Source organism: Natrix helvetica (genome assembly GCF_964273705.1).
Source record: "Natrix helvetica genome assembly, chromosome: 4".
NCBI classification, from domain to species: domain Eukaryota; kingdom Metazoa; phylum Chordata; class Lepidosauria; order Squamata; family Natricidae; genus Natrix; species Natrix helvetica.
This window is the reverse complement of record NC_138550.1, coordinates 12,502,844-12,523,736: the sequence shown is the minus strand read 5'-3', so window position 1 is coordinate 12,523,736 and position 20,893 is coordinate 12,502,844. Positions and strand designations below refer to the sequence as shown.

The 20,893-nt window shown below is 44.9% G+C and overlaps 1 protein-coding gene across 4 annotated transcripts in view; it reads right to left on the bottom strand.

The window, feature by feature from the left end:
- The window catches only part of AMOTL1 (angiomotin like 1), a 108,223-nt gene that overhangs the window by 17,803 nt on the left and 69,527 nt on the right, over window positions 1–20,893 (bottom strand). For 3 of the 4 annotated variants that reach the window (XM_081950691.1, XM_081950694.1, XM_081950693.1), the window contains 5 exons: window positions 18,459–18,599; window positions 15,799–16,711; window positions 15,305–15,599; window positions 10,073–10,217; window positions 7,339–7,428 (listed from right to left, as the gene is read on the bottom strand). In XM_081950691.1, coding sequence (XP_081806817.1) covers window positions 7,339–7,428; window positions 10,073–10,217; window positions 15,305–15,599; window positions 15,799–16,711; window positions 18,459–18,599 — 1,584 coding nt within the window. The remainder of the gene's footprint in view (window positions 1–7,338; window positions 7,429–10,072; window positions 10,218–15,304; window positions 15,600–15,798; window positions 16,712–18,458; window positions 18,600–20,893) is intronic. The other variant, XM_081950692.1, reaches the window with a different exon arrangement.

The following is a 20,893-nucleotide window of genomic DNA, read 5'->3' as shown; positions in this document are numbered from 1 at the left end:
ACCACTCATATATGATCACTCTCTCCATGAATTGATAAGTTTCCAATATTTTAATTATCTTACTCAATTAACTTAGGACCTGTGGTGTTTAGAATGCAGTACTGCAGGCTGACTCCATTCACTGCCAAGATTTGGATCCTGACCGGCTCAGTCTACAGAGATAGACTTTCAACAAATGCTTCAACAAATTCTACAGGGCCAGGAGGAAATTAAGAAACAGTTAAGGGAAATGAAAGATGAAATTAAACAGAATCAAGCTCAAATCTTTAAGAACTCACAGAGACTGGACCTTGTGGAGGGTGGGGTGGCGGAGGCGAGGGGGGGGGGTAGAGGCTTTACAGAAGGGGAACAAAGAACTCGACATCCAACAAATGAAAATAGAGTTTGAGAGAATGTCCTTTTATCTTAGATTTCAAAATGTAATAGAAGCAGATGGGGAAAATATAAGGGACATTATGACTAATATCTTAGCTGAATACATACACAAAGATAAACACCAGATGGAATGGGAGATAGACCTAGCCTATAGAGTGAATTCAGCATATGCCAGAACACATAATGTACCCAGGGAGGTTCACATTAAATTCCTTAGGAAAACCACAAGAGATGAAATTCTGGGTGTACAAAGGGGGCAAACACTGACATACCACGACAGGGAGATAACCATTCTAAAGCAGATTCCCAAAAAAATTAGGGAAAAAAGGAAAAGCTATTCGCAATTGGCGAATAAATTATACCAGAAGGGGGTGTGGTTTAGATGGTTGATGCCTGAAGGGATGTTGATATTCTGGGAGGAGACAAGAATTAGAATTAACACACCCATAGAGGCACAGGCCTTTATGGAAAAAAATAAAGCGAACCTAGAAAAAACAGAAGACACCACAACGGTTATACAGGACACGGGAGGGGCCGGAGCTCTGCCAGCGGGGGGTGAAGGGTCAACACCAAGAAAGCTCAGATCACAAAAATAAATAAGAAAACCACAATGTTATAAACAGACCGAAAGTAATAATGAATTTATAACTAGACTATATATTATAATTATATAAATTGATTGAATTATCTTTTTTAGAATTAATATGCTGATTCTTTATGATTTTGTATTAAGGTTTGATATTTTGATGTAACCTAGGAGTCTGGAGGGAGGGGGCGTCTGCCACACTTGCAACTGCCAAAATTTGTAATCATTCCACTTACCCTTTTCCGCATAAATGTTTTTAAAAAAACCAATAAAACTTTTTGAAAAAAAAAAAAAAAGATTGACTCAGTCTTCAATCCTTCTGAGGTCAGTAAAATGAGGACCCAGATTGTTGGGGGCAATAGGATGATTCTGTAAACCGCTGAGAGAGGGCTGTAAAAGCATTGTGAAGTGGTATATAAGTTTAAGTGTTATTGCTTTATAATGCCTTGGTAAGGCCACACTTGGAATACTGCATCCACTTTTGGTCGCCACGATGTAAAAAAGATGTTGAGACTCTAGAAAGAGTGCAGAGAAGAGCAACAAAGATGATTAGGGGACTGGAGGCTAAAACATATAAAGAACGGTTGCAGGAACTGGGTATGTCTAGTCTGATGAGAAGAAGGACTAAAGATGACATGATAGCAGTGTTCCAATATCTCAGGGGTTGCCACAAAGAAGAGGGAGTCAAGCTATTCTCCAAAGCACCTGAGAGCAGGGCAAGAAGCAATGGATGGAAACTAATTGAGAGGAGCAACTTAGAACTGAAGAGAAATTTCCTGACAGTTAGAACAATTTAATCAGTGCAACAACTTGCCTCCAGAAGTTGTGAATGCTCCAACACTGGAAGTTTTTAAGAAGATGTTGGATAAACCCTTTGTCTGAAGTGGTGTAGGGTTTCTTGTCTAAGCAGGGGGTTGGACTAGAAGATCTCCAAGGTCCCTTCCAACTCTGTTATTCTGTTTTCTGCTATTGCTATTACTGTCGTATACTCATTTGGGAAGAATTTCTAAAACGGGCACTCATGTCCATCTTACTTACAGGTGATGCTGCATAGGAAGCCTTTCCCGGTTAACCCAGGATACCCAGTTCTGTTTTTACCTCAGGACCGCACTGCAGTTGGCATTCACAAGGCTGTGAATTTCTGAGTATAAATAAATAAAGTCTATCTGATGAGGATCTTCATAATCCTCTTTCTATTCTTGGAAATAGTCTATCTGCTATTTGTAGCATGGACTTGTCTGGATTACATAGGGAATTCATGCCAAACATCTATGGCATTTTGTATGATCTGTCCTTTAAGGAACTACATTTGCTCCTATGTTGTGGATCAACAGCTCAACTCGGTTATGAATTGCGGTAGTTCCAGCAATATTTTTAGCAAAGTGTACATAGATGTACGTATATTTCAGTAAACATTTCCAGCTAAAACAATAATCCAATCTGGGTTGGTCATCCAGGACCAGAGGTTTTGTCTTTCAAGCTCTCGGACTTGTGCTGGAACCTATCTAGTCCAGAGAGAAATTCCCTCAGGATGGGCTCCAGCACAAGTCAGAAAGCGTGGAAGACAACACCTCTGGTCCCAGTAACCGACCCAGATTGGATCCTGCAACATTATTCTGGGACATTTATTTTCGCCTTCATTCATAAGAAAATAATAAATATTGTATTTTGGCAAGTGTGCAGCAGCTGCCAAAAAAGCCAACACAGTTCTAGGCTGCATCAACAGAGGGATAGAATCAAGATCACGTGAAGGGTTAATACCACTTTATAATGCCTTGGTAAGGCCACACTTGGAATACGGCATTCAGTTCTGGTCGCCACGATGTAAAAAAGATGTGGAGACTCTAGAAAGAGTGCAGAGAAGAGCAATAAAGAGGATTAGGGGACTGGAGACTAAAACATATGAAGAACGGTTGCAGGAACTGGGTATGTTTAGCTTAAGAGAAAGAAGGACTAGGGGAGACATGATAGCATTATTCCAATATCTCAGAGGTTGCCACAAAGAAGAGGGAGTCAAACTATTCTCCAAGGCACCTGAGGACAGAACAAGAAGCAATGGGTGGAAACTAATCAAGGAGAGAAGCAACTTAGAACTGAGGAGAAATTTCCTGACAGTTAGAACAATTAATCAGTGGAACAGAAGTTGCCTCCAGAAGTTGTGAATGCCCCAACACTGGAAGTCTTTAAGAAGATGTTGGATAGCCATTTGTCTGGAACGGTATAGGGTTTCCTGCCTAGGCAGGGGGTTGGACTAGAAGACCTCCAAGGTCCCTTCCAACTCTACTATTGTGTTGTATTGTAAGGCTGTCAGGATTCCAAGTAACACCTCCAACGAAAGAAGACTCCGAGGCTTCAGGTTCCTCGAAGTTCCATTTTATTAAAGATGTCATATTAGCACATCTGGGAAAACCCGAATCTGAAAGCTTCCAGGTTTTCCCCACCCAAACGAAAGTTCAAGTCCCTGCCCAGTACCCTCATGTCCATCACCTGGTTCAATCAGGCACCGTCCCAACTGAAGAGCCTGCCCTGTCACTCCATTCCAGGTGCAGGGCAAAGTGTCCTTGACTCTCTGAGAAAAGAATGTTATTTAGACTATATATATCTCCCGTACTCCATATAATCCTCCCTCCCAGTTTCCCACAGCAATAAATGTGGCAGGTCTGAAGGCCCAATGCAAAAGATGGCTTCCAGGTCTGACAGAGGCTGTGTCAAAGCGTGCAGGGCAGGTTGTCCCAGTCCCAATGAATGGGCAGTTATTGTAGTTATTGACTGAAGTCGACTGGCAGATCCTAGATTTGTAGTTTATTTGTAAGAATTGTAAAATTAGCTCATATCCTCCTCCTCCTCCTCCTCCTTCTTGTGCCATATCCGTCATTGGACGTTGGTGATCATGGTGGAGATCCTATTTTTATCAACAGCCGCACGAAAAAGTGCAGTTCAGTTTTGTCCAAACCGGTCCCTTAGAATTTGAAGCCATGATGGAGGATGGAGGAAAGAAATAAGAATCAATGAAGGAATGTAACAAAATCCAAAAATAATAGTTATGGGTAAAATAAGAAACCCAAATAAACCATAATCGAATGGGGGAAAAAAACAATAATAAAAATAAAAATTGCGTTAATTCTAGGTGATAAAAATAAGTAGAATGTGGTAGCTCTTATAGAATGTTGTCGGTTTTAAAATGTTTATTCGTTGGCAGATAACCCATTATGACATTTATTATAATATAAATATGAATGATTCTAGATAAAAGTACTTTCAAACAAATATAGTTAAATGAGAATGTCGGTATATTGACAGTATAAAGATTGTTGATTTAAAATGTACAATTCAATTTGAATGAAATATAAAGAATGATTGTAGTAATGCACGGAATTTAATTGTAACCAATCGACATGCTTGCTGGAAGATGTATTGAAGAGTGTTTTTTGTGTGTGTTTTCTGTTTAATTAAAACAATAATTTTTTTTAAAAAAATAGAATTTGAAGCCATGATGTTCTTCTTCTGCCTGGACCTCTTTTGCCTTCAATATTTCCTTGGAGGATTAAGTGAAGGATGCTGTATTTTTCCGGGTGTCACATCACATGTCCAAAATATTCTAACTTCTGCTTTTTAATGGTTTTGATGATTTCCCTTGGCTTTCCCAGGAGGCAGATTACCTCCTCATTTCTGATTTTGTCAACCCAGCTTCTACGTAACAGCCGCCTGTAAATTCCTCCTGCTCAGACAAAACCATACCACTGACAGTTGCTTAGAGGCATCTTTAATCGATTGCATCTATCTTTTAGGCTGGTGTTCTTCAAAGCTGCCATCCTGCAACTTTATTGATTAATCCCAGTTCATAGAAACTATACAGGCATTTAGCAATTTTTCCTAGGCCTTAAAACGAAGTTCGTTTCTTTCAAATCAGCCAGGATTAAATGAAAAATATTCCACAGCAGACATCTACCATTTATAATCCAACATGCACCCTGGGTGAAGAGCGCATGGAAAGCCATTGTGTCGTTTACCCCATTCCGCCACTGACACTGGAGGGACAAAATACCAACACTTCTCTGTAGAACACCCGGTTGTAAATTCACAACTATAAAATGTGTGGAAGAAGGCTACTGTTCACAAATGGTTTCCGAACTGTATATGATAAGCCTAAGGGTAAAAATGGAGAATCAACATGATGTCTACATAGAACCTGAATGATCAGGGGCATTAATGCTCTGAAATAGGACAGAATGATTGTCATCTTTTCATTACTTTGTCAGGCTGAAAAAGTAAGGCAGGAATGGCTAAATTCATCCTCTACGATTCTTCCTACAGCATCACAAAGCATCTATTTTTGGAACTTTAGAGAAATGGGCTATTTTGCCTCTTAGGAACAATTTGCCTCTTAGGATGATGATTTGAAAGCTGTTCTTGCCCGTCCCTTATTACTAATGAGTTGGTTTCTAATTTCCTTTGTTTGCATCACTACCAATTTGAGCCAAAAGCTCATACTCAAGAGTTTCCCACCTCGTGAAATGTTATTCTTTACTTATAAATGCCTCTTAAAAGATAATTTAAGATTATCATAAAAGGAGGTATATTTGACAATCAGATGCACCTGTGGGCTAGGCAAGAGTTCCCCAACTTTTCCAACTTTGAGGACCGGTGAAAGGTTGGGGAAAAGGGGATAGTTCCTCGTGAGCGGCCGGCAAGGGCACATGTGGCTGCATTTGCGTGAGCGGCGAGCATGGGCAGCTTCAGTTCACACAAATGGATTGTCCGTGCAATTGCTTGCCCACTGCTCGTGCAAGTGGAGATGCACATGGGCGCTCAAGCACTTTCCATGGCCCAGTTGCAACCAACTAATGGTGGTTTGGGATCTGTTAGCTAGTGTTGTGGCCCGCCAGCGGCCAGTAGAGCTAGCAGCAGATTCGGACAGTGAGGAGGTTGGGGAGGAACATCGGCCAGTCCTGAAGTCTTGGGAAGGCTCTAATGAGGGCTCTGTGTTGGAGGCAGAGAGGGGGCCAGAGCCATATGCCGGTTTTCAGCTGCCTTCAGAGTCAGACATCAGTGAGGTAGACGAACAGCTGAGAGCCAGTTCCCAGTGTGCACATGTGCAGAGTTGCCAGACAAAGGGAACAACTAAGGAACAGGGGTTGACTTGGGAATAAGGCCACAGGTGGACGATTAGTGGCCCCTCCCAGAGGAAATAAAAGAGGGGCGAAAGGGGAGTGGAGTTTGCAGGAGAAAATTAGTTCGCTAAATTGGTTCGTGACTCTCCGAGACTCCTAGCCAAGTTTTGCAGATATCGGCCTGGCAACTCTCCAAGCCAGATAAGGTCTGTGACCGTAAAGCCTCCCTTGAAAGACTTTGCTGGATATGAATGAGCAGAATTCACAGTAAATTAATAAGAGGGGTTTTTGTCGGGACAAGGAGTTTGCTTCACGCTCTTGGGAAGCCTAGGTCAAAACAGCTAGGGGATTAACGGAGACAGAGCCAAGACAAGTCTTAATAAAATTAATTAAGTGCAGTTAATGCCATTTTTCCTCAGGTATATAATAAGAATTTCTTTCTTTCTCATTACAACATTGCAACTTAATGGCAACCCTGGGAACGGCTTCCAAGGGCCACACGAAGTCCAGCAGACTTAAGATTCGTCCTTGTGGTTCTAAGTGTCTCCTTTGGGCTGGACAGAGACCAGGAAGAATAAAAAATCAACATGGCGGCCATCCCTGTGTGGATAATGATCGTTTTTCAGTTTCATTTCCATAATTTACCATAAGGCTGATGCAGAGAACATCTACCAGTTGGGGATGAAGAATGCAAATATCCCTGGCACGTCCTAACAAAACATGAGCCGCAGTGCCGCAGTGGTGAGAGTGCAGTACTGCAGGCTACTTCTGCTGACTGCTGGCTGCCTGCAATTTGTCAGATCGAATCTCACCAGGCTCAAGGTTGACTCAGCCTTCCGTCTTTCCGAGGTGGGTAAAATGAGGACCCAGATTGTTGGGGGCAACAGGCTGACTCTGTAAACCGCTTAGAGAGGGCTGTAAAGTACTGTGAAGCGGTACATAAGTCTAATGCTATTGCTAATGGCACCACTTTTAATAGCTTCACCACTTTGGGTTCTGTGTGGATTTTGAAGGAACCAAGAAGGTGGGAAGAAAAGAATTTGCAAATCAGAGGGCGGGTTTCTGGTTTTCTCTCATATCTTTTCACTTCCATTAAAATATTCAAAGTCTTCCCACTTTCCCCCCTACCATAAACTGCTACAACAATCTCTCCAGGAAAACAGGGCAGAAAACAGGAGGGAAAAAATAAGGTGCTAAGAAATGAAGTGAAATCACAATACGTTTACATTCCTATATAAGTCCAGGATATATTAACATGGCACTCACTCTGAGAGGCATAAAGATCCTCTGTTGCCTTATTTTCATGTCCCTCAAACTCTCGGCTGGCCAGTTGCCTATTTGCAGTCTCCAGTCGGTCTGCACAGGAAGGAGAAAGATTTTAAGAATAAAATATATCAATGTGTATTGCCCTGAATGCTTGAACGGCAAGAGGCAGGCTAACAAGTGTGACATAAAAAACTTTAAAAAGAAAGATTCAGAGGGGGAGAGAAACTAAATAGCAATGAGGTCAGACGAGAGAATAAGGAAGAGCGATGTAAGTCAAGGGTAGAGGGTCTCTTTGGGAGAAGTTCAGCCTAGCTCCGTGATGGGCGAAACTATGGCACGCATGCCACAGGTGGCACTTGGAGCCCCCCCCTCTCTCTGTCACCCCAACTCAGCTCCACCACGCACGCGCACACGCCTCCCTCTGGCCAGCTGATTTTTGGGTCTCTGCTGCACATGCACAGGGTATGGAGTACATGCGCGAGACGTGCGCATGTGTGGGGGGCAAGCCCCCAAATCCCATTTTTGGTCCCGGGAGGCTTCAGGGAGGCCTGCTAGGCCCAAAACAGAGGGGGGGGCGCACATGCGCGAGAGGGCGGAATGCACAGGGGGCACCAAAGGTGATCCCTATTTTTCTATTTGTATTTTTATGTGCTTTCGAACTGCTAGGTTGGCAGAAGCTAGGACAAGTAACAGGAGCTCACTCCATTACGCGGCGCTAGGGATTCGAACCGGCGAACTGCCGACCTTTCTGATCGACAAACTCAGCATCTTAGCCACTGATCCACCACGTCCTTTGATAGCTTAGAACTGGGCAAAGCAACCACGGGCCCATGTACACCCAAATCTCAAGGTGTGGTCCCCATGACACCCCAGAATCACACTGCCAATGCTGGAATGTTTAATCTTTGTCGCAACAATAAGTAGAAATGACTAAAATATAACAGCATTTTACTGCTTTTACAGGGCAAAGTGGAATCATTTCCATTTCTGAAGCTCCTGAACATCCCTGTGTATTGCAAAGCAAAAAATGTCCATGCACACGCAATTCATATCACTGGAGGCACACCAATGGTGAGTTTCAAATTTTTTTAGAACCTCTTCTGTAGGTGTGGCCTGTTTTGTGGGAGTGGCTTGCCAGCCATGTGACTGGGGGTGGGAGTAGCTTGCCAGCCATGTGACTGGGTGGGAGTGGCTTGCCGGCCATGTGACGGTGGGCGTGGCCAACTTATAAAATGTAGTGAAACTCACTTAACAACGCTCTTGCTTAGCAACCAGGAACCCACCCCTGAGGTACACACACACCTCTGTGGCCAGCAGGAAGCCTTATGGTTTACAAAGGGTGTGCTTGCTGCTCAGTACCCACATTCTCTACCCCAAATTATTTTCTTCTGATGTTGGATCAAACTTGAAATAGAATGTTCAGTTGATAGTTCTTCTACTTCCTAGTTGATGTGAGGTTGGTTTGTGAGATCGATTCTAGATTAGAGATCATGGTCTTGCCAGCATAGTTCAAGCATGCTTTATATAAACTAATAAACTTCATTTGTGCTTGTGGCATTCTAGCCAAAATGTACCAAAACTGACCAATATCACCCTAGACATTAGTAGGGCATGCTACATGTAATCTGATTATAACTAAATATGGTAACCTGTTGTGGCCCAGCAGGAGCCATTGGAGCTGCCACTAGACTCCGACAGCGAGGGTCCCTATGAGTCGGCTCTGGAAAATGTGGAGGACCCTGGGCAGGGTTCTGACTCCGAGCAGGGATCAGAGAGGCTGGTCGGCCACCAGGAGGCGCCTGAGGCATGGAGCAGTGGCAAAAGCCAAAGGAAGGGGGCTCCTGATGTCATGCCTTGGAGCAGTGGGGAGGAGTCACAGGACAGTGAGTCAGACATCAGCAGTGAGTTGTTAGATGCTTGTTACCGGCGCGCTAACAGGCGTAAGGAACAATTGCGCAGTTACAGGAGGTAATTGCTCTCAGCTGCTGATAATTAGACTCCTCTCCAGACTATAAAAGGACTGCTTGTGCACATGCCCTTTGCAGAAGTCAACGCAGGAACTATTGTGGGAGTACAGTCTTGTGAGCGTGGCAGGCTGGATAGCTGCTATTGCGTGTCAGTGCCAAAGGGTTCTGAAGGTCGAGTTGTGTTGGATTGCTGCCAAGGATCTGTCTGTCTGTGCAATAAACCTCATGAAGTATCTTTGGCTCGGAGTGTGTGTGATTGTGGGGGAAGAGTGGGGTCAGAACAGTAACCTATCCTACACCTTCTCTGGTAAACTATCCTACACCAAAAGCCACCCAATGAAAGCTTGGATTTACTAAAGTTATGACCATGGCAGAGGTCATAAGATTGTAGGTCCACCTAATGACAATCATGGGAGGGACAGATTAGAAACCAGAATGTAAGAGTAGTAAAAAAGAGTGGAGAACATGAATTAAGAAATGAAAAAAAAATGATACAAAAGTAATGAAAGAAGTCCATTGTGGTGGTTTGATCAGAGTTTGATCATAGAAATCACAAAAGAGAGGAGGAGGAAGAAGAGGAGGAGGCAAAGGAGAAGGAAGAGGAGGAGGAGGAGGAGGAGAAGGAGGAAGAGGAGGAGGAGGAGAAGGAAGAGGAGAAGGAGGAGGAGGAGAAGGAAGAGGAGGAGAAGGAAGAAGAGGAGGAGGAGGAGAAGAAGGAAGAGGCGAAGAAGGAAGAGAAGGAAGGGGAGAAGGAAGAGGAGACATACCGTGCAAGTCCCTGTTAAAATCATGGAGTCTTCTGATTTCACCTTCAAGTTTGTTTCGCATCGCCTTGTCTAGTGACTCTCTCTTGGTGGTGATTTTCACCAAGTCCTCATAAGCTTCTGAAATCCTCTGAATTTCCATTTCGAACTAGAATAAAGGAGGAATTGATATCCAGTAAAAGGTAGGAAGAATGCATGTCAACCATTGGCGAATTTTATACAGTAAAAGAAAGAAAAGAAATCCAGGCAGCCCTGTATCATTTCTGTGACTTTGCAAAAAGAACTCTTTTACAATCATGTCCAAATGGGACTCCTTCCACAAACATTAAAAAAGTCCAAATAAGGCTGATCAACCGACCTCGGAAAGATGGAAGGCTGAGTCAACCTTGAGCTGGTCAGAATCAAACGGCCGAACTTCTGGCAGCTGGCAATCAGCAGGAGTAGCCTGCAGTACTGCATTCTAACCACTGCACCACCACGACTCTTCAATAATAAATGTAATAATTAAATAAACAAATATAAAAGCTTTGATTGAGCAAAATGGTGATGGATGGCAGAGATTGTGATCTCTTCTTCCGAATTTTACACAACATCACTTATCCCAAAAAGGAATAACATGATAGCTATGGGTCAGTGGGTGTACCAGGTTACTATAGCAGGATGTGTGAATGCAACTTTTGCAAATTTGTGAATTGTAGTTTATGGCTGCAGTGAGTCATCTTAAGGGTAGTCTGGAGTCCCAAATAACTTTTTTGATTATTTCATTATGTATGTTATTTTATTTTATTATTTATTCTATTTTATTATTTTATTTTATTATTTTAGGGACGTGGTGGCTCAGTGGCTAAGACGCTGAGCTTGTCGATCAGAAAGGTCAGCAGTTCGGCGGTTCGAATCCCTAGTAGAGGAGCATATAAGGTGGAGCATATGCACCAAAGACAAATTCCTTGTGTGTCCAATCACGCTTGGCCAATAAAGAATTCTATTCTATTCCATTCCATTCCATTCCATTCCATTCCAGTATAGGTCTCCTGTGTGAGCAGGGGGTTGGACTAGATGACCTCCAAGATCCCTTCCAACTCTGTTACTGTTAAACCTGTCCCAGCTTCTGCCAACCTAGCAGTTTGAAAGCACCTAACAAATGCAAGTAGAAAAAAATTATTTCATTTATTGTTTTGATTGGGACAACGATGCAAACAGAAGCTTGGTGGTTCTAATAGGAGATGGGAATATCTTCAGATCCCCGCTCAACAGAATGATCTTAAATATATAACAAGAGCAATTTAATAGATTTGGGAGAAGAAATGACCCTCCATCTCTGCCAGGAGACCACGAAGGTCAGAATCTAAAGCTACTTCATGATAGCCCCTTTTCCAAACCAAGAACGCATCTCTGCCTCAATCGACATACATCCCTGCGGCCAATTCGCTCACACAGGGAGGGACTTCTCCTGGTGCCGTCCACTAGGCAATGCCAACGGGCGACACCAAGGAGTAGGGCCTTCTCTGTGATGGGCCCAACCCTCTGGAATGACCTCCCCCCCGACATTAGAACCACTTCTGACCTCCGCTCCTTCCGGCAAAAATTGAAGACTCACCTGTTCCGATTAGCAGGCCTGGCATAATTACAACTGTCCCTCCTGGCAAATGTATTATTATCTGGTTATCTTAGGGTTTTTTTAATCTGTTGTGTCTGTTTTAGGGATTTTAAAAAATTATATTTATTTAGCTTTGTACAGTTCTTTTAATTGCATTTTAACCTCCTCCAAACTGTACATATTTAATTTTTTATTGTATTTTTGTGATATTCTCTATGGACTGTACACTGCCCCAAGTCCCTTCTGGGAGAGGGGGCGGTCTAGAAGCACAAATAAATAAATAAAAATTGATTATGCATGGACCACTTGCTAAAAGCTTAATTGAGTTGCTATATCAAGAGACATATGCTCTGAACTTTTTGGGGTGGGGGAACTTTACTGTTTCATATGTGAAAACGTACAAAATTGGACCACTTCCCAGGAAGTTAAAAGGGCAGCAAATCCAGGCGACAAAGCCAAGCCTCCCAAAAGCTGGTTCGGGGCAGAAAATTCTGGGAACCCCTTTTTGTGGCCTACGACAAACCACGGCCTGATAAACGCTCTGTGTCAGTGGAGAATTTGGCAAGCATTAGAAGCAGGCTGACAGGAGGGTGAACTGAGGCGTTACAAAACGACATCGCAGACATTCACTCTGAACGCTGGTATCCCTCAGGCAACTGCAATAATATTGTTCCCTTACAAAGGACTGGGAATAATTTCAGACCGCTATTCTATGATAAATACCGTATTTTTCAGCGTATACGACACACCGGAATATAAGACGCACCAAGATTTTGAAGAGGTACAATTTTTTAAAAGGTTTTTGCGCTCTGCAGACCTCCCGAACCCTCGACATGCCTCATGTTTTGTGAAAAACGGGGCATGCAGAGAGTTTGATAGGCCTGCAAAGTGTTCCCGGGGGAGGGAGGGAGGAGGGGGGCAAAAACAAGCAAAAAAGGGCCAGTTTTTTTTTCAAAAGAGGGGCATGCATAGCCCTTAGGAGGCTTGTAGAGTGCTCCTTGGGGCGGGAGGGGGGGGCAAAAACGAGCAAAAAATGGCCCATTTCCCACTCAATTTTGCCCTCCCCAGCCCCCAGGAGCACTTTGCAGGCCTCCTAAAGGCTATGCACATCCTTTTTGTGAAGGGGTGGGGTTTCGGGAGGCCAAAAATGCTGTATCCAGTGTGTAAGAAGCACCCAGATTTTCACCCACTTTGGGGGGGGGAAGGTGCGTCTTATACTCTGGATAATATGGTAACTATATTGATAACTATATTCTACATGGGGCTTCCCTTGAAATGCACCCGGAGGCTACAGTTGGTCCAGAACGCAGCCGCGCGGGTAATTATGGGGAGTACTAGGTACTCCCATGTGACACCGTTCCTGCGCGAGCTGCACTGGCTTCCTGTGGTCTATCGGGTGCGTTTCAAGGTTTTGATAATAATCTTTAAAGCGCTCCATGGCTCAGGACCTAGTTACTTGCGGGATCGTATTCTGCCCCATACATCCCTGCGACCAATCCGCTCGCACAGAGAGGGCCTCCTCCAGGTGCCGTCCACAAGACAGTGTCGGGGGGCGGCGCCTAGGAGTAGAGCCTTCTCTGTGGCGGGCCCAGCCCTGTGGAATGACCTCCCTCCGGATATTAGGAATACCTCTGACCTCCGCTCCTTTCGTATTAAGCTTAAGACCCACCTATTCCAAGCAGCTGGCCTGGCTCAACTTTGATCTAACCATATCGCTCCTGACGGGCTTTTACTGGGTATTTTAATTATATTTAATTATCTAGGGGTTTTTAAATATTGTATTTTAATTGTTTTATTTATCAGCCGACCTCCTCCTTGTGTATGTCTCGGTATATGTCTCTGTTATATGTTTGTTTTGTCCATATTTATTTCATATGTTTCATTGTACGCCGCCCCGAGTCCTTCGGGAGAGGGTGCGGCTAAGAAATAAATATTTATTATTATTATTATTATTATAAAGAGGAAAGAATAATGTCATCTAGAGCCCCTTGGAGAATCCTGGCTGAATGTGAGATTTGAGTTTGAGACTTCCCAGATACTACTAGACTACATGAATTGCTCCCAGTTTACACAGGAGCCTAGCTATCCTTTGGGTTAGTCCTTCTCAACCTTGGCAGCTTTAAGGTACGTATTTGGACTTCAACTCCTAGAATCAAACTGAACTGAAACTCAGAGGTTGTTGTGGCCCGCCAGCAGCCAGTAGAGTTGGCAGCAGATTCAGACAGTGAGGAGGTTGGGGAGGAACATGGATCCGTCCTGGAGTTTGGGGAAGGCTCTGATGAGGCAGAGAGGGGCCAGGACTGTATGCCAGCTATCAGCAGCCTTCGGAATCAGACATCAGTGGGGCAGACGAACAGCTGGAGCCTGTTTCCAGTGTGCGCATGTGCAGAGTTGTCAGACGAAGGGAACAACTAAGGAACAGGGGTTGACTTGGGCATAAGACCACAGATGGACAATGAATGACCTCTCCCAGAGGAAATAAGAGAGGAGTGAAAGGGGAGTGGAGTTTGCAGGAGACAATTAGTTTACTTAATTGGTTCGTGACTCTCCGAAATTCCTTGCCAGTGAATGATACTCTGCATGGCTGGAGAGGGGGGTTGTGCAAGTGACAGCGCAACACAGCCATTCGCCCATGAGGCTGTGCCCGGCTCTTTGGGAGCCTGCTCGCAAGAGAGCAGCCGCCCGGCAACCCCCCTCTTCAGCTGGGCACTGCGCTGCTCATCAACCTAGCGGTATCCTAAAGGCACCAAGCAAAGCAATCATTTTGCCTCTCCCCCTGGTTCCCGTGGCTTGGCACCTTCGGGACACCGCTAGGTTGGTGAGTGGCGTTCTGCCTGGCTGGAGGTGGGAGGTTGTCCAGGGGGCTTATTTGTGGGGAAGAGCTTATATTTTTGCCCACCAGAAAAATGTGGCATGGCCTTATTATCAGGACATGTCGTATTTTCGGGGAAACACGGTAGGTTAGCAGAAGCTGGGACAAGTAACTGGAGCTCACTCTGTTACACAGTGCTAGGGATTCGAACCGCCGAATTGCTGACCTTTCTAATCGACAAGCTCAGCGTCTTAGCCACTGAGCCACCCAACCCTTGTGCCAATATGACATGCCTAATAAATATCTACTTTGAGGAATATGCCTGCCTGGGAGTTTTGATTCCGTTGGGTGTGTTAACTGGAACTCTGACACTCGCAGCCCGGAGGCTGGATGCATCACATGCCAGCCACACCCACCCCCAGTTTAGCAAAGGGGGGGGAGTCAAAGTACGTCATGTAATGTCACAGCCACTGTAAGATAAGTAGGTAGGTAACAGTGGTGGGTTGCAGCCAGTACGCATCGGTACGGGCGTACCGGAGCCTGCCCGGAGCACCAGGTACCATTCCGTTCCGGTGCTTCGGAGGCCCCACCCGCCCGTGCTACCGACCTGTCTTTAAACCCTTCTGCGCTTCTGCACACAGGCATGGCATATACAGCACCTGAGCGATGCTCCGCCGAGCAGCTGGAGTGTCGCAGAGGGGTCGCTGGATGGCAAGATACATCCGGAGGACGCCGGGCCCCATTTCAACTGTACCAGTTGCAACGGGATCCGGAACCCACCACTGGTAGGTAAGTACACCTGAATCCTCTCTATCCTGTCACCCACCTTTTGAAGCTTGTCTGCTTTCTCGTAGTAGCCCTCCAGCTCCTTCTGCAGGGCTTCATTATCTTCAGACAACATCTCCACCATTTGCTGTGCTCGCTGTACTATCATGAAGGTATCTGGTGTGAGGGGCTGCTGGCTAGGTGGCGTTGCGGGCAGAGACTGGGATGCTGTGGCCATTGAGAGAGGCGGCAGAGACGCGGAGTGCAGGGGGCCGCTAAGCGAGGAGGTCTGGGAGGACATTGGGCTGTGCTCCTGGGGTGTTGGCAGTGATGGAAAAGACGATGCACACTGACGACTGCAGGAAGAGGAATACATTTCAGTTGGATTACTGACACTTAAAGAGATCCGTTGCAAAGAGCTTGTAATTATCGAAAGAAGAAATTGCTTATAATATTTAATGTATTATTTCTTTATGTAATCAAGAAAAGAGAAAGACTGTGCAAGGAAGTGAGCTTTTTTACAATAGGAGACCAAAAGAAATAAGTTAAAATTACCTGGTGATACCATATTCTGGGGGACCCTGATATCGGGCAATAGCTACTTCGCTCCTCGCTGGCTGTGACGCTGAATAGGAGGCCTTTGCCATTTCTTGAATTGTTCCAGGATGCTGTTCATTAAAAAACACGCCCGGCTCTTGACTTTTGCTTCCAGGAGAGCTTCCCTGCTTGATCTTGAATGGATAATCTGGAGGGGGCCCCCTCAGTTCCATGCCTTTATTGGGAGCCGGGGAAGGGGAAGGCCCGCTGGATTTGAACCCTTTGCTTCTCCCCGAGCAAGGAAGAAGCTGTTTGGCCCCATTCCTTTCCAAGGAAAGCTGCATGATTCTCTCGCTCAAGGAGCGCACGTGGCCTTGTTTCAGTTCCTTCAGGGCATCATCTTTGTGGGCCTGTCCACTGTTGGCACGGGCCAAAGTTGGCCTACCTTCCATTTTAGATTTTGGACCAGTGCTGCTGGCCATGTAGAAACTGGGCCCAACAGCTCTAGGCTGCTGACTTCTAAAAAACTGAGACTGAGCTTTGGCTTCTTCGTAAGAAGGTAATTCTTCATTGTTCTGCTGAGGCTGGGAGCCTCTGGTCTGCTTCTCCATCACCGTGTTATCCCCTTGATGTTCCTGGCCTTGTGGTTCCTCCCGTGCTAACTGCTGGATCATTTGTGGGTCTTCCAGCACAAGGTTTTCCGCAGAAGAAGACAGGGTGCTGCTAGCAGTGGAGTTGGAGGGTCCTGCACTCCCCGTAGCTTGGTGCTGGAGAGCCAGCAGGTTCATGTTCTCGTTGGGGTTGCCATAACGCAACTCCTGGATCAACCGCTGTAAAACAGTGCCAGGGACAACATCCTCCGAACCTCTCATTTCCACCTCTGAAGCCTGGAGAAAGCTTGGAGGGTAGAAGGTGCACAAAGGGTCTTCGGCTGAGGCCCAGGTGCCAAGCAGAAAGAAAGGAAAGAGACGGGGGAGGGGGGGAAGGTGAGATGGATGGTCTGTAACTTTTATAAATAAAATCAATAAATATTATCTAGAAGTTGGCCCAAGTGAGGATTGTCTCAAAGGTGCTTTCCCCCCCCCCAAAAAAATGCAACTGAATTTTCTTAGGGTTTTTCTTTCCCCTTTGAAAAGCTTTCACTTCTCAACCAAGGAGCTTCTTCAGTTCTATAGATCAGTTAGAACTGATGAAGCTTCTTGGATGAAAAGCGAAATATCTTCAAAGGAAAAAAAAACCCAGAAAGGCCTTTTAGAAAAAAGTACCTTTGGAACAACCGTGACCTAGTTGATTGAGAATCTCCATAAACAAAGTCCAGTGAGGAGTTAGGAAGCGAGGCCACTGAAGTAATATTTGAAATGTGTCTGTCTAGCCATTTATTTCTTTTCTTTTTTAAACATTTCATCTTCTTCATTCTATGTTCTACTACAAGGACACAATTTTAACCATAGGACAGCATTTAATTCATGGACCATTATGGGCAATTCATTCTCAGGGTCTGAGTGATTAAAATTCATATGGATACTCTATGTCCTACACTTATCTTTTTAAACGGGATTTATTCTTGAGTACAGCATTTAAATTGTTTCACACCGACATGAATTCTTGTTCTTTCTCTATAATATCTATTAGGTTTTTTTTCTAATCTTAAACCACCCTCAGCACATTCTGTAAAGGGTAGAAGGTAAAAAAAATGTTTAAAAAAATTAAAGGGATGAAATTATGAAAAAGCACCTTTTTTTTCTACCATTCACCCTGCTGCTTTCCCTGCTTATAAAAACTCTCCCCTGACATGAGAGCAGTTTTCCAATATATAGGAGTAGTCACAGAAAAGAGAGGCACAATGTATTCTCCATAGCACCTGAGGGCAGGAGAAGAAACAATGGTTGGAAGCTAGTCAGATCCAACCTGGAACTACCCTGTTTCCCCGAAAATAAGCATGCGCTAAAATACCCCCCCCCCAAAAAAATAAGCCCTCTCCTAAAATATTTAAATATTTAAAGACATGCGCAGCCATTCCCTGCCATTTCCTGGGGGGAGGGAGGAGATGCCCCCGTGCCCCTGACATCCACGCGGAACGGCCTCACGGAGGCTGCTCCCGCAAACCCTAGCTACTGTGCCCCTTCTCTTACTGGCGGCTGCAAAAAGAGCGGCAGGCCCAGTGACGCTAGGGCTGGCAAGAGTGTGCCAGAAACAGAGAGAGAACTTCCGGCCCTCTCTGGATCAGCTGATCCGTAGGCTAAGGTTAAAAAGCCTCCTGCACCTCAAAAATAATAAGACCTCCCCGAAAATAAGACCAAGTGCTTATTTCGGGGATCAAAAGAAAATAAAATCATGTCTTATTTTGGGGGACACACGGAAATTTCCTGGCAGTGAGAATCGTTAATCAATTGAAAAGCTTGCCTCCCAGTTGTGGATGCGCCAACGCTGGAGGTCCAAGAAAACATTGTCCAGGGTGGAATAAAGACTCCTGCCTTGGGCAAGGGGTTGGACTAGAAGACCTCCAAGGTCCCTTCCAGCCCTATGATTCTATGAAGCAGCTGAAACACTTGATGCAATGCAATAAAACTTCCATCCCTCCCCCAGCCCGTGTGGCCAATAACAACATGGTGAAAATTGAAATTCAAGACACGGCTGGCAGAAAACCAAACTAGAGATGAAGAGGGGAAAAAACTTACCTTCAATATTATTGACCGCTTCTACCATTAATGGGGAACTGTCTTGCCCATTGCCAAACAGGTGAGGATCTGTATGAAGATAGTCAGTGCCTTCCAGTACTTGCACAGGAGTACTGGAAGTATAGCAGATCGAGGGGGGGCCTGGGGAGAAAAATTAAAAAGTGTTATACCTTTATTACTTATTTGATTTGTTTTTTAAAATTTCCTCAAGGAACCAAAATCCTCTCACACGGGAATATTTTATTCTCTCTTCGCAACAGCTGTACTGAACGAGAGTAAGAGAGAAATCCAGCCCAAAGTTTTCCGAAGGAAGTTTATATCCTAAGGGTAGACTTAAACCTGGATATTTACATCCCGTCTCACACCTTTATCAACTGCGTGTAGTCCTCAATTTACAACCATTCTTTTAGGGACTGTTACAACAGCATGGGGAAAAAATCTGACCTACAATCAATCCTTGCACTTACAACCATTGCTAAGCAAGACAGTTGTTAAGCTGGAGGCTAAAACATATAAAGAACGGCTGCAGGAACTGGGCTTGGCTAGCGTAGTGAAGAAAAGGAGAAGGGGAGACATGATAGCAGTCTTCCAATATTTGAGGGGCTGCCACAGAGAGGAGGAGGTCAAGCTATTCTCCAAAGCACCTGAAGGCCAGACAAGGAATAATGGGTGGAAGGAGAGATTCAACCTGGAAATAAGGAGAAATTTTCTGACAGTGAGAACCATCAACCTACCAGATCCCTTCCAACTCCGTTCATCTTTTCATCTGTTAAGTGAGTTGCAGCCCATTGTGCAATCTTTTCTGGCATTGTTGTTGAGTGAATTGTTAAATGAATCACACGGGTGTTAAGTCAACCTTTGACTTTGCTTCCCTGCAGGGAATATTGCAAAATGGCGCTGTGATCCCAGGATCCTGCAATCGTCATAAACAACACACCGGCTGCCAAGCACCCAAATTTTAATCCCACGATCATGGGGATAACGTGAGTGTCAGAGGTGCAAAGACTGCTCATTAAGTCACTTTGTTTCAGCAGGGCTGTTACAATTTTAATAATCACTAAGCGAATGGTTGTACGTCAAGGACTAGCTGTGTGCAATCTGTACGTAGGTTTTGAAGAAACACACGTCAGCATTCCTTGAAAGGACATGTATAGAAACAGCGTCCTTGTCACAAGGGAAATGTAGTCTCCTGAAGCTATTTAATGGCACCTCATACACATCGACAAGCTCAGGCTCTTAACCACTGAGCCACCTAGTCAAAGCCCAAGTGAGGGCATAAAACCCAGGGACTCTCAGCATCTCTCTCCTTTTTCTGCTCAGGAGCTCAAGCCATGTGATTCTGTTCAGGAACTCAAGCGATGTGATCCTGTCCACCATTAAACCATCTTCCCAAACAGCCTCCATGTTTCCAGTGTCTTTTTCTCAATACTTCCTTAAGCGGTTTACAGAGTCAGCATTTTGCCCCCAACAATCTGTGTCTGGATTTTACCAACCGCAGAGGGGTGGAAGCAAGGATGGATGCTACGGGTTCGGGAGAACCCATAGCTAATGTTATGGCTGGTTCAGAGAACATCCAAATCAAACTGCTGGCTGGCCACGCTCCTGCCACCCCACCATGCCCCTCTCAGGAGTCTCCATACGGCCCATTTTTGGATGCGAGATACATGTAGGGCCCACATAGAGGCTCGGGAAGGAGGGGAAACGGGCCTCACAGAAGGCCTCCAGAGCCAGGGGAAGGCAGTTTTCGCCCTCCCAGAGGCTCAGGGAAAGCCTCCAGATCCTGGGAAAGGCAAAACCGCCCCCTCCCCCACTGCTGTAGTGCAGGAGACCGACTAGGCCATGCCCACCATCGCCACGCTCACTCAGCAACCAAGCAGAGAGCCCGTTGTGAAATTTCTGAAGCCCACCCCTGGATGGAAGGCTGAGTCAACCTTGAGCCGGTCAGGATCGAACTCCTGGCAGTGAGTCGAATTAGCCTGCAATACTGCATTCTAACAACTGCAGCACCGCGACTCCTCGGTGGCACAGATTCTTGGGCAATCCAAGTTTTCGGCAGAATCTTAGGCAATCTAAGTTTTCTGAGTGGACGCAGGAAGAACCTTGTTTGTTGTGACTTTTGAATGCTGGTTCTAATGTTAGGTATCCATTTCAAGTCCTTGGCGATAGCAGAACCCAGAAATGTGAACTTTTAAATCCAATTTTAATTTCTACTCTTAGCATTTTATTTCATTTTAATAATTTATTGTGGATGCTTTTGCTATATTATGTGATGATGATGATGATGATGGTGATAAAAAGAAATGAAATATATATGCAAAATAGCTTTGTTCCAGATGCATAAAATTATTACATGCATTAAAACGATCATATGTATGTCTATTAAACACTAACAAATTGGCCGGGCTTGGACTATAACCAGGGGTGGGCTCTACAGG